Below are 14,064 nucleotides of genomic sequence, written 5' to 3'. Positions count from 1 at the left end.
TTCCAAGTTCGCCAACTCTGATCATATTTGATCATATTGATCATATTTGCTATGAAAGTCTTTATTTCACCTTCATTCACAAATGAGAGCTTTGCAGGATATAATATTCTGGGCTGGCAGTTTTTCTCTCTTAGTACCTGGGCTGTGTCTTGCCATTCCCTTCTAGCTTGTAGGGTTTCTGATGAGAAGTCTGCTGTGAGTCTAATTGGAGATCCTCTGAGAGTAATCTGACGTTTCTCTCTTACACATTTTAGGATCTTTTCTTTATGTTTCACTGTGGTGAGTTTGATTACAACATGTCATGGTGAGGATCTCTTTTGGTCATGTTTATTAGGGGTTCTATAAGCTTCCTGTACTAAGATGTCTCTGTCCTTCTCCAAACCTGGGAAATTTTCTGCTAGTATCTCACTAAAAAGGCCTTCTAATCCTTTCTCCCTCTCCATGCCTTCAGAAACTCCTAGAACCCGAATGTTGGATTTTTTAATAGTATCCTGTAGATTCCCAACAATATTTTTTAGATTTCTGATTTCCTCTTCTTTTCTTTGGTTTGCCTGTTTCCTTTTCTTTTCTCTGTCTTCTAAGTCCGATATTCTCTCTTCAGCTTCACCCATTCTGTTTTTAAGGCTCTCTAATGTGTTTGTCATTTGATCTATTGAATTCTTCATTTCATTATGATTTCTCATCACTATCAGAGTTTCTTGTTCTACTAGTTGTTTCATTTCATTTTGATTCCTCCTTAATATTTCATTTTCATGAGAGAGATTTTCATTTTGTCCATTAAGGATTTCTGTAGTTCAAGAATTTGTTTTTGAGAACTTCTTAATGTTCTTATCAATTTTTTGAGATCCACTTCTTGCATTTCTTCTATCTCATCATCTTCATGATCTTGAATTGGGGTGTCTTCTTCATTTTGGGGCGTCATAGTGTCTTGTTCTTGTTACCTCGGTTTTTGTGTTTGTTGTTTGGCATGTTGGAGATATTTGGTTTCTTCACTGTGGTGTTTTTTTCTTGTTATACTATGGCTCTAGATTAAGTGGACTGTCTGCTTTTGGTGGAGCCTTAGAGGCTTGAGATGAGTGTGGCCTGAGGGCTCTGTTTTGTTCCTCAGTGTTGAGGGTGTGCCAAAGGTGACACTCCCCGGTTAGGCGTGGTAAATCTCTCTTTCTTTCATTCTTCTTCTTCTTCTTCTTTTTTTTTTTATTCCAAAGGGAAGTAATTCCACACAGCTGAATGGAATTGGAGGTAGTTAGCAGGCGAATGATATACCCACAGGAGCCAGAGATTGGAAGCTCTTTCCCAAGGACCACACATAGACTCTCTGCTGCCCTCAGTGTGGGCTCCAATTCTCCTACAGTCTCCCACTGGGTTGCCAAGTTAGATCCTACTCTGCTGTTATTTCATCCCCCCAGAGTCAGGTGTTTCTGCTAGGCTCAGGGCCAGTGCAGCCCTGAGGTTGCCCTGCTTATGACGTATGTCCAAAATGGTGCCTGCTCTTTGTTTTGCTCACCTTTGAGAGGTGAGTGGAGAGAGAGAATCTTGTGTCCGTATTGGTCACTTTTTTGTTTTTTTTTCCCTCTCTCTTCTAGTTAGCCTGGTGAACTTTTCCCCACGGAGTTTCAAGCCTCGTTCCCTCTAGTCTCCTCTTTCTGCTTTCCCGCTGGTGTCTTGGGCTATTGAGGTTTGGCTCATCTCTCATTCCAGCGCTGGTGTGTTGATTCTGCTGCTGGTGTCCTGAACTTGGGATCCCACACTCTCCACGCAGGTCCACTGTGAATCACTAGTTCCGGAAGAGTTTCCTCTGCTGTTTCTTCCCTTACTCTTCCTTGAACCCCTGCAGTATCTCCACTTTTATTAAACTGTCTCTTCCTGGACTATCAGTGTGCTCCCTTCCTATTCCGCCATCTTGCCCAAGCCCGAGTATTTATCTTTTCCTAATATATCTGCTGCTATCATTTCACTAGTTCTAATGAAATATAGAAACTGTATCTTTCTTTCGAGTCCTTTTTCCCTCCACAACACTTTGAGGATTAGGACTTAAAAATATGAATTTTGGGGGATACTAGCATTTAGCCATCAAGCATAATTAGAAAACTTGAGAAGGAAGGACCACTTTTATGGTACAGTGGGTGAAGCTGCCAGTTGCAACACTGACATCCCATATTTAAGTGCTGATTTGAGTATGGCTGCTCTGCTTCAGATCCAGCTTCCTGCTAATGTTCCTGGAAGGGAAGCAGAAGGTGACTCAAGTCCTTGGGCCCCTGCAACTCATATGGGAGACCAGATAGACTTTCTGGCTCTGAGTTCAGCCTGGTCTCTACCTGGCTTGTGTGCTCACTGGGGCGTGAACCAGTGGGTGGAAGATCTTTCTCTTTCTCTCTCTGTGTTTCAAATAAACAACAAATAAATAAATAAACCCTCTTTTAAAAAATAGAAAAGAAGAAAAGTTTATTTTATTTACACATATTTTTGTTTACCATGTTTTTTCTTTTTTCTCAATGTTCCAAGAACCCTTTTGTTGTTTCCTTTTTTAGAGAACCTCCTTTAGCTATTTTTCAGGGTAGATCTGCTGGCAACAATCTCTCTTTCCTTTCATGTGAGAGCAACTTTATCTCCTTTCATTCTTAAAGGATGTTTTCACTGGATTGGGAATCTAGGTTGACAGGTTTTCTTTTCTTTTCTTTTTTTCTTTCAGTGTAGGAAAAAGGTTGAGCCACTTCTTTCTGGCTTCATGTTTTGACAAGTCTGCTGTCATTCTTTTTGGGATGACAATGGTGATCTTGGTTCTTATCTCAAGTCAAAGAAGAATTTCCATGTGGACAGGGACAGTGAACAAAGTGAGATTTATTGAAAGTGTGAAATCTCCCTCTGTAGCAGTCAGGAAGGTGACTCCAAGAGAGGAGTTACCAAAAAAGTTTGCCAGTGCTGGCTCTTTTATACACAAAATGCTTCTCTCTGACTCACCCCTTTCTGAAGAGTACAGATTTAACCAATCAAGGGATAGCAGAATAACAACCAATCAGAAGATAGGGTTAGCATCCAATCAGGAGGCCAAAATAACAATCAATCAGAATGAAGGGACAACAACCAATCAGGAGCCCAGAATTACAACTAATCAGGGAAATGAAAGTGTATGCTAATGAGCCATGCTACATGAACCAATCAGGAAACTAACATGGGAGTAGTCTGTTTTGCACAGAAGTATGCTGAATGCTCAATCAGGTCAGTTCAGCAGAGTCAACAACATTTGGAGATTACACTGTATATGTTTCCTCTGTTTCCTAGCTCCTCTTCTCTCCCGGGTTCCTGAAGAGTTACATCATGTGTTTTTTTTTTTTCCTATGTTTTTCTTTCCTGGGGGGGGGGGGCTCCTGAAGTCTATCATTTCAAACTGCTTTTCTCTTAAAAAATAAGGTATAATTTTTATCTAGCTAATTTCAAGATATTTTTCTTTGTTCTTAATTTTCATAAGTTTGATTATGGTGTGTCTTGATGTAGATTTTTTTTTTTTTAGTTTATCTTATCTGGATATGTTCTTGAATTTGTAGGATTTATGATTTTTGCCAATTTGGAATATTTTAAGCCATTTTTTAAATAAAAGATTATTTGAAAGGCAGAGTTACAGAGAGGGGAGGCAGGGAGGAAGAGAGAAAGAGGAAGAGAAAGAAAGAGGGGGAGAGAGAGAGAGAGAGAGAGAGAGAGAGAGAGAGAGAGAGAGAATAGCTTCATCTGGTTCACTCCCCAAATGGCCACAATAGCCAGGACTGAGTTAGGTTGAAGCCAGGAGCCTAGAATTACATTTGGGTCTCTGATGTGGGTGACAGGGGCCCAAGGAGTTGGGCCACCTTCCTCTGCTTTCCTGGGTGCATTAGCAGGGAGCTAGGTCAGAAGCAGAGCCGCTGGAACTTGACCTGGTGCTGGTGTCACAGGCAGCAGCTTAACCTGCTGTGCCACAGTGCTGGCCCCAAGGCATTGTTTCCTAAAGTACTTTTTTTTTTTTTTTTTTTTTTTTGCCATATCTTCTTTCTCTTCTATTTTCAGATCTCTCTGTTGATACACACATGAGATCTTACATTTCCATCCACAGGTCCCTGCAGCTCTGTTCCATCTTTTTCAGCCTGTATTTCCTTTGTTGTTAGACAGTATCTATTGTTACGTCTTCACGTTCACCAGGTGTTTCCTTGGGCCCCACTATTCTAAGGCTGAGCTCATCCTCTGAAGTTTTTATTTTGGGTGTTGTACTTTTCACTTTAAAAAAGCCACTTAGTTCTTTGTATTTCCTGTTTGCTGAGATTTTCTTTTTAAAAATGTATATTTGGTTTTATTTATGGGGGAGGGCGGGGAGGGAGATCTTCTATCCACTGGTTCACTCCCCAAAGGGCCACAATCGTCAGGACTTGGTCAGGTTGAAGCCAGGAGCCTAGAATTCCATTTGGGTCTCCCACATGGGCACCTGGGACCCAAGAACTTGTGCCATCACCTGCTGCCCACAGGATGCATTGGCAGGAAGCTGGTTAGAAGTGGAGTAGCCATGCCTTGAATGGGCACTCTCATATGGGATGTGCACCCCAAGCAGCAGGTTAGCCCTCTGTGCCACAACATTGACCCCACTGCTGAGACTCTCTAGTTCTTTGCCACACTTTTCTATTTTTTTCATTTAAGAATTCTCATAACTGTTGAATTGTTTTTATGATGGATGCTTTAACATCTTTGTGTATAATTCCAACATTTTTCTTATCTTAGTGTTGACATCTGTTGATGATCTGTTTTCATTCAGTTTGAAATCTTCTTAGTAAGTGGAACTTGGACATTTTGGATTTTATAAGACTCTGTGATCTGGTTTAAGTCAGTTTTAGCTGGTTTTCTGACAGTAATAATTTGTTTGTGGGAGGTGGAGGGCACTTTCAAGGTACTGCTGATTAGAAGTTTAGATTTCTCACTGTGCTTCCATTGATACCCAAGTGGGGAGGGGAAGCCTTTAACTATTGCTGGGTGGGGTGGGAGTTCTTAGGGATGGGAAGAGTTGGATTGTCTTGCTGCTCCCCATGGGCTCCACTGACACGGGGGTAAAGAATGCATCTTTACTGCCTAGCAGGGATGAAAATCCTGATTGCTTCTCGAAGTTTCTCTGATATCACCCCAGCAGAAGTGTCAGGTACCTGGCAAGGGGAACAGCCAGAGTTTTTTTCCTGTGGTGTTTTGCAACAGTAGGGCAATTATTTTCTAAGAGGTGTCTGTCTTTACTAGGCTCCCACTTTCCTAGTCCCATTGCTAGAGAGAACAGATTTTGTTGAGACTTTTCATGTTTGCATCTGTTAGCATTTCTGCGTGGCTGGCTTCTCCAGGACCCAATCTCAGACGCGTGTGAAAAAGGAATAAAATGAGACCTGGTGAACTCAACTGCTGTATTTTTCGTTGGCTTCCCAGGGCCCCAGGATGTCTGCTGCCTTCTGTCCTTTTTTTCAGAGTCTTCTGGTGTTTATTTAATAATATCTAGGGGTTATACTTGTAATTAGCAGAAACAATAGGAAAAGGGTATATATCCCATCTTCCTGGAAGTCAAAGGCCTATCCTCTTGGCTTCCATGGTCTTCCTGTATTAGCTATCTAGTAGTTTTAGAGAATATCAGTGCTTTGAGGTAATTTTTGTAATCAAAAATTAAAATGATTTTAGAATGGGTCTCATGAAATCCTGATATTTTTCTTGATAACACATTCTGTACCTTATATCATTTGAACTAAGAATCAACACTATCTTTGGGCCAGCAATCAGAAACCTAAGTTCTGATTCATAATCTTTGACTGTTCAGTTCTGGGAAATTGGACCCATCTCTTGATATTTCAGTATTCTCCGAAGAATTAAGAAGAGTGTTGAACTCATTAGATCATCTCTAATTTCCTTCTAACACTCATCAATTCTATTACTGTTAAGAAAAATCTAAACTTTCTGTAACAGGGTTTGAAATATGTTGGTATTGCTTAACCCAAGTAAAATCCTCAGGGTTAGGTAGAACAAATAATGATATCTATCATTGATTGAACCCTTAAAGTGTTCCTGGTACTTCAGTGGTTACATTTTTTCACCTAATCCTCAAAACAATTCAGTGAAGTAGAGGTGACACCCATTTCAAATATGAGAAAACTCAGGCTAAGAAAGATGAAAAATATGACCAAGACTATTTTGTTGTAAAGATGTACTTGATTCCAAGTCTGTTTGATTCCAGAGCTGATGAGCACAACCACTTACATATAGCTTTTATTTTTATTTTCCTGGCTGCTTTGCAAGAAGCAAATTAATTTTTTTGGAAGTATTATCTTAAAGCAAAGTTTCTGAGTAACTAACAGATACATTTTATTAATTTCTACAGTCATTTTATTGTTTGGTTTCATTTTTTTTAGCTACAAAATTATAAATACAGAAAACAAGTGCCTATGGCTAGTTTTTCATTTCTTCTTCTTATTCATCACATCTATTTAGAAAGCATTATTATCCTTGATAGAGGAACAAATTAAGGATTGTAAAGTATCATTTCTCAGGAACAAAAATACAATTTTCCAACCATCCTTACACTTTGTAGTATCTCAGGAATATATTATCTTCCCGTGTGAATTTTACTCATTTATGGAGAATGGCTAAGGAACCATTTATACAACTATATGAGCTAATATGAAATTTAAAATAAACACCATGACAAAAAGAAGAGAAAGAATGTCAAATTCTAAAGTGTACAATAATCTAAGCACCTTGAGACTGGTTCCTAAAAACCCTTCATAGAAATATTGTTTGGTTTTAATTAAATGAATATGTATTAAAAATTAATGAATATCTTTCAATTTGTTTTCATACTTAGAATCAAAATTGTGTTGAGACAAGATTTATCTTCTTAATCAAAATCAGTTCTGTAGCTTGTAAAGAGATGTGGTATATATGTGGTGAGAGACACACACAGACTGAACATGGGTGGGGTTGATAATATAAAAAGCAGGGACTACATTAGTCCTAAAGTGACCCCATTCTTAAATGTGGAGTCTCCCTAACTCTCCCCCTGGCGTGCTCTGTGAGAGTTTGTCAGTCTGTAGGGGTATTCCAATGGAAGTCATTAAAATTCCCCATTACTGTGTGTTCCCAGAAGTACTAAGAACTAATTGTGATATAAAGTTGTTGCAATAGCACGTCTTTATAAGGACTTTAGAAAGCTGGTAATTGGCTTGATAATCTTGTTCTGAGATCAGAGTGTGCTTTTCTAGGAAAATGATGTTCTCTTCAAAGTTGCCAAGATTTGGGTAGATAGAGGACTGACTCCCGGTCTGCAGTTCGGTTTTTGCCATAAACTCAATGTGTGAGGAGGGTGCTCCGGTGTAGAATTATGTTTTAGTTCAATTGAAATGAAACAAAAGATTTTCTGTAAGCCCAATAATATAGGACAGATAAAAACTTCTCAACTCTGTATGGGGTGGAAGTAGGAATAGGGGCACAGCTCTGTCCGTTGGCCACCCTACTCATGCATAAAGCATTCTCTTTTGAACTTTTTTAGAGTCTGGGCACCAGTCCTAAACTGGAGCCCCAGTCCTGCTATCAGTCAGTTACTGAACCACCGAGCCTCCAAATCTCCTCAGGTGTGAAGTGAGGAGATCAAATTAGGTCTTGTGGAGCTGGAATATTTGGGGAACCATTAGTGACTATATGTAAAATCACCAAACTTCTGTTTTGTTAGTTTTCTACAGCAAAAAGAAGATGCTTACTGTACGGTAACATTTGCATGCCTACCTCAAATTTTTCTAACAACATTTTTTTAAATGTTCTGAGGGAATGGCAAATATAAATGTAAAAATAAAAAAAAAATCATTCTTTTCCAAGCAATTTCAATCATTTGCTTCTTGCCACATTTGCAATAATCAGTAGTGTGTTATTGATTCACTTAGCTAACACACTGCATGCCCACTGCCTGACAGGCTCTGACTTGGGTACGGAGGCTAGAAAGGCTGGACCCCGAATGCCCATGGCCTCCCCTCCCCCCACGGCACACCGAGGGTCCCTAACAATGTGTTCTTTTCAACAGAACCTTTATTCAGGTTCTGTGATGCCACCTGCCTTCTAATGATCCCGATGGTGCCGCCAAGGGCTGTTTTCTTCAGTGAAAAGAGAAGTGGCACTCCTATAGAAGTCTATGCTTACAACAAGGGTATTTTGTCCAAGCAGGCTGGCTTTGTTGTAATTGGTCTTGGATCACCTTGAGCAAAGAGCACTGAAAGGCTTTGCTTTCCTGCTCAGAGAACTGCTCTTCTCTATGACGATGGAGCCACTGACCAGAGGGGCACTCTGCCGCGTGCAGCCAGTACTACCCGATGCATTTCTGGGTTACTGAAGTTTTCCTGCGGTGGACTGAGGTCCAGAGAGAGAAGAGATTTGAATGAAGATGCCCAAAGAGGCCTTTGAGGGGTGAGAAGGGAATTGTGCAAGGTCTGCTGCCTCTCGCCTTAAATCCCAACTTCCCAGCTCTGATTCCAGCAACAGTGTTTGGGCTTACCTGCCTTTGTTAGGCTGGTAACAGCTCCCAGCTCAATCCACAACCCAATCTCTCCAAGAGACAAGCTGCCTCCTCCTCCTCCTCTCCCTCCTCCTCCTCTACCCGGGGCAGTCCTTAGCTCTACCCACCCAACTCTTGACTCACGTTCAAGGCCCACCACCACCAACACCACCATCACCACCACCACCATCACCACCACCACCACCCAGCACCATCTTCTAGGAACTGGCCTCTCCCCCATCAGTCCCCGCCCCTCCTCGGAGAGCACCCAATGGGTGGAGCCGGGGCCGCGGTAGGCGGGGCCTGAGGCGGGCCCATTTAAAGAAAGGCAGAGGGCGAAAGGAGGCAAGAGAGGAGAAGAAAGAGAAACCAAGGGGGCGAGGCGCCGTCCAATGACAAAGCCCAGGGGTGGGCGCCGGCCGCCATCTTGCACCGGGCGGCAGGATCTTCACCCGCGTCCTCCGCCCTCGGAGGGGGAGGGGCGGCGGCGGAGGCGAGAAAAGTAGCGAGCGCCGCGCCGGGAAGAGGGCGCCAGCAGCGGCCGCCGCCGCGGAGCCAGACACGGGCGGGGACGGCGGCGGCGGAAGCCGGGGAGCGCCGGGCGGCCCCGAGCGGCCTCCGATGCGGCGCAACGTGAAGAGGCGGCGGCGCCGGCCCCCGGCCGCCCCGGCCGCGGCCGCCCGGTGCGGCGGCCCGAGGGCGGGAGGCGGGGTGGCGCTGGAGGCGCGGGAGGAGAAGGTGGTGTACTCGCGATCGCAACTGTCGCTGGCCGACAGCACCAAGGCGCTGGGCGACGCCTTCAAGCTGTTCATGCCCCGCAGCACGGAGTTCATGAGCTCGGACGCGGAGCTCTGGAGCTTCCTCTGCAGCCTCAAGCACCAGTTCTCCCCGCACATCCTGCGCAGCAAGGACGTCTACGGCTACTCCTCCTGCCGGGCCCTGGTGCCCGACCCGCCAGTGCCGCCCGCCGCCCGCGGCCCGCCGCGCGCAGCGGCCAGGAGGAGGCGCCGCGGAGCCCGGGCGGCCGCCGCCGGGAGGAGGAAGCCGCCGCTGCCGCCGCCGCCGCCGCCCCCGCCGCCGCCGCCGCCGCCGCCCGCCGCTGAGGAGACCGCGCCCGCCAAGCCCGCGGCGGCGCCCGGGCCCTGCTTCGGGGGCCGCACGCTGGAGGAGATCTGGAGGGCGGCCACGCCGACGCTGACCACCTTCCCCACCGTCCGCGTCGGCGGCGACGTGTGGGGCGACCGCAGCCTGGCGGCGGCGCGGCGCCGGGCGCGCCAAGTCCTGCGAGTGAACCTGGAGCCCGTGGTGAGGCTCCGCCGCTTCCCGGTGCCCCGGGCGTGAGGAGCGCTGCCGCGGGCGCCGCCTGCCGGCCCCCGACCCCGGCACGGGGCTCCCGCCGGGACGAGTGGACAAGTGTCAGTCGAGTGTTTACAGATCCGGCCAGGACCCCGTCCCCTAGTGCACTTTACGCGCGAAGAAGTCGTCACCGGATGGTGTTCTCTGCCTGCCCTGCGCCCCCGGCTCGCGTCGCCGGGACACCGGGCCTGCGGAGGGGGCGACAGCTGGACCGGCAGGGGAGGCCCCTCTGCTTCCTAACCCCAGACTGAGACGTCTCCAGGACTGTAGGGGCTGATCCGTTCTCTCCCTTATGGACTACCTCACTGGTCTGGAAGTCCTACGAAGAAGTCACTCTCTCTCTCTCTCTCTTTTTTTTCCTCCAAAGGAATTTGATTTCGTGCTTGTGAAGAAAAAAAAAAAAAGGCTAGAATTTACTTGCTCTTCATCGCCCTCCTCCCCTATTTTTTTTTTTTTTTTGACTGCCACCCCTCTTTCTGGATCGAACATGCTTTGTGATGTTGCACCAGTTTGTGCTCAGGGTGTTCTGAATCCTCATTCGTTTCTGAATTTTTACTGGCTTCCAAAGCTTTGACCAAGGATGTTTTTAAAAGGTTCAAGCTTATGACTCTGAGTAGTGCGAGGATTTGTGTGACTTTAAATTTCCTGGGCTCAGTGATCACAAAGAGATGCAAAGTACAACTGTGTAAACATTTATAAAGTGTTTCTTAAAGATTTTATACGGAAAGCTAATGTTTTTATTTACTGAGCTCCTAAAGAGAATGGTAGAGTGCTAAAAGTTTTGTTTAGCAAAAGTTGACTTGTTAAAATTCCTTTTAATTGAGTAATAATAAAAAAAAAACTGAATTGAAACACCACATGGCTTGTGATAAAGAGAAGTGAATAAATTGTGATGAGCCGGATCTGGTTACAGGACTGACTGGCATCCGACGGATGTGATTTGACCTCATGTCTTGGTCCAACATATAAATCCAAGAATCTTAATTCTGGGATACTTAATTTAAAGTGGGAGCTGCGTAAGAGGGGTGACTATGTGTAAAGATTGTGATGAAAACCATCAACAGAATACCCATTACAAGTCTCACAACTGTTAATGATCTAGAGGGGGGGCTGGGGGGCATTTCTTGGTATCAAGTCACTGGTTGAAGTGAACTTTGGGCAAGAGAGGTCTTTGTTTCCTTGTTGTCAGATAACAAGAAATGCCCAGACTAACATCGCTTATATATACAGCGATTGGTTGGGTTGACTTTTTTTGTCCTATGGATTTGCCTTTATCAGTTGACTTTTTTTGTCCTATGGATTTGCCTTTATCTGTTGACTTTTTTTGTCCTATGTGTTTGTGGTTGTTAGGTTTTTGACAGCTGAAGATACCAGAATCAAGCAGGCTGAGCCCCACAGAGTACTGACCCTTCTTTACGCTGTTACGGTAGTGTGGATACCATGTGGCCCAGTGTGGACTTTTTGATTATCCAAGTGCCTTTGGTCATTGGTGGCAGCAAGACTTAATAGTTCATAGCTAGTGGTGCCACAACCAGCTTTTAACTGCAATACCTAAAGGGTCAAGTAGTATGTCTGTGCCACTGTTATTTCAAATGTAAGAGTTCTGCCATGGAATGATCTATCCTGGCTGGAACTTGACATGTGAAATCCTCAACGCAAAGGTTTAGCTCTGCTTGGCAACTTTTTAGGAGGATACGCAGAGTTGGAATTTTGACTCTTGGGTTCCTAGAATTCACATGGTGTAGCTTTCTGAAAACGGTTTTTTTTTCCTTGTAGTTTAATAGTCCATAATAGGAGTGTAGTGACTTTAATTTCAGTGTTCTTTTGTTTAAAAAATATATCTATAAATATATATTATGAGACTTTATGCCAGTTGCCCAGTAAGCCTCACAGTCTTGCTACTCGATGCATTACTGCAAACACTGTCACACGAGTAAATAAAAAGTGAATAATTACTTAGAAGATGGAGAGTGTTAAATTATATTTGTGTGATAGAGAGCTTGGACTCTTTCGGTTTGTTAGTTTCCATTGCCAGTTGTATTTCAGATACATAGGACTTTCTTCCCAAAAATATATTGTTAACTTTTATAGCTAACTAGCAGCTGGAACAAAAAAAGTATTTGTACCATTTCACTATTGTACATAGTTTTGTAATAATTAAAAAAAAATCCAATGGCCATACTAGAATGTAATTTTAACATATAGTTTCCCAGAGCATTTTGAAGTTAGACTCAGCTGAGAGGTTGACTTTGCTCAGCACACGACTGAAACATAACGAGTGACACCATGCATTTATTTTAACTCAGAGCCTCGACATACTTTCCACTTTTGCCTTGTTACTTTGTGTGCTTGAGCTCTCGTAAGTGCTTCTTTGGATTATTTGGGCTGTTTGATTTCGGTTGGGATCTGATTACTCATCGTGGATTCAATATGGTTCATCTGGGCTATTAAAAAGCTTGCCATTTCCGGTGTTTGAAATAAGCTAGAAGAAATCTTTGTTTTTGCTGAGTTAGTTTTAGCAAGACCTGTGTGACAACTTCAAAAATGTGAAGAAACATCTGATGCAGTTGACTAGTATTTTACCGGGAAAGGAAGAGTATTGTACGGGAACTTTGAGCAGAATGTGAACAGAAACTTGGCACAGAGGCCTCTGCAGTGAGGCATCCATTTCCTGTCCTCTCCAGTGAGTCTGTAGCTTAGCTTGGGTGTAGTTTTCTAAAGAAATCCTGAGACCTTTATTCTCTCTTGTATCATGGCGCAAGTAGAAGGGAGCTAGGATGGAATTTATCACCGGCTGTGTTTTTATTTAATGTTTAACTCTTGAGTGCCTGTATGTGACTGGGCACCTCAAATAAGATTCCTTACGTCTTTTAACTCCTCCTTCTTGTCAACCAGCAACTTATTTTTACATTTCTAAAACCAGTGACGTGATTGTTGGGGGGCAGGCTTCATGTTGATAGTGCAAAGTGTCACAGTTAGTGGGGTGTATTTATTTTGTCTGAGTTTGAGTACTCTACTGGACAAGTGTTAAGCTGGTGGCTGACACTTATTGATTTACTATGTGCAAATAATAGTACTATTTTTCAGAAAACACTTGAATAAAAAACTCCAAAAAATATTGGAATCCAAAAATTTTAAGCAATTTTGAACTCAAAAGTTTTTTGTTGTTGATTTTTAATGGATTGCCACAGCACTCTATTAATTGGTGGTTTTTAATGAACATAAATGCCTAATATTTACTTTATTGGTGTGCTTAAATTTTTTTTGATAGACTGTTAATGTCTTAAGTGCGTTAGAAAGCAGTTGTTTATAATGGAACTGAAGTGTTTCCCTGGACAGTTTGATGTGCGTATGATTAAAACTTACAATCTGCTTGTGCTTTCCTTTTTAACTTATTAACTGTAAATAAATTTTAGAGAATACACAATGTCTACTTTTCTAATGTTGCAACTTTTTGAAATGGAATTTTATGTTTGCATGTGAATTGGAAAATACCAATTTACAATTTGATAAATTTTGACTTCTTTGTGAACATTGGATTCCTGGAAATCTTGATTTGCGGCTTGTCCTATCTTGAGAGTTGATGTTCCATCAGTTCTTTGATTATCTAATGAATCTCTAGCTACCATCCAGTTTGCCAACAGTAAATCATCCATTAAGAATACACTCAAATTTGGGGCCGGCGCCATGGCTCACTTGGTTAATCCTCTGCCTGCGGTGCCAGCATCCCATATGGGCGCCGGTTCTAGTCCCAGTTGCTCCTCTTCTAGTCCAGCTTTCTGCTGTGGCCTGGGAAAGCAGTGGAGGATGGCCCAGGTGTTTGGGCCCCTGCACCCGCATGGGAAACCAGGAAGAAGCACCTGGTTCCTCCTGGCTTTGGATCAGCACAGCGCCGGCCGTGGCAGCCATATAGGGAGTGAACCAATGGAAAAGGAAGACCTTTCTCTCTGTCTCTCTCTCTCTCTGTCTATAACTGTCAAATTAAAAAAAAAAAAAAAGAAAGAATGCACTCAAATTCAGAGTTCTGAATCCTGGTCCCCAATTCTCCTGTGGTAATGATAAAGGATCCAAAACTTCTATTCGTTCATACTGTGACATAAAATAAGAGTGCTCCATGAGTGTTGCACAGAATCTGGGTAGGGCCAGAATTTTCATACCAGTTTGGAAGACTGTTCAGGATCACA

General features: G+C 43.5%; 1 protein-coding gene across 1 annotated transcript; it reads left to right on the top strand.

Moving 5' to 3' along the window:
• The first annotated feature begins 9,145 nt into the window (after window positions 1-9,145).
• On the top strand, window positions 9,146-13,339 carry CCDC71L (coiled-coil domain containing 71 like). Its single transcript, XM_062216717.1, has one exon. The coding sequence runs from the start codon at window positions 9,146-9,148 to the stop codon at window positions 9,863-9,865; it is 720 nt and encodes a 239-aa protein (XP_062072701.1). The 3' UTR covers window positions 9,866-13,339.
• Window positions 13,340-14,064: the final 725 nt, after the last annotated feature.

The sequence above is a fragment of the Lepus europaeus genome, chromosome 1 (genome assembly GCF_033115175.1).
Source record: "Lepus europaeus isolate LE1 chromosome 1, mLepTim1.pri, whole genome shotgun sequence".
In the NCBI taxonomy this organism is placed as follows: domain Eukaryota; kingdom Metazoa; phylum Chordata; class Mammalia; order Lagomorpha; family Leporidae; genus Lepus; species Lepus europaeus.
This window is presented reverse-complemented; position numbering and strand designations above follow the sequence as displayed.

What these genes read in the sequence shown, in the direction of transcription:
- CCDC71L (XM_062216717.1), top strand. Translation starts at nt 9,146, where the DNA reads ATGCGGCGCAACGTGAAGAGGCGGCGGCGCCGGCCCCCGGCCGCCCCG.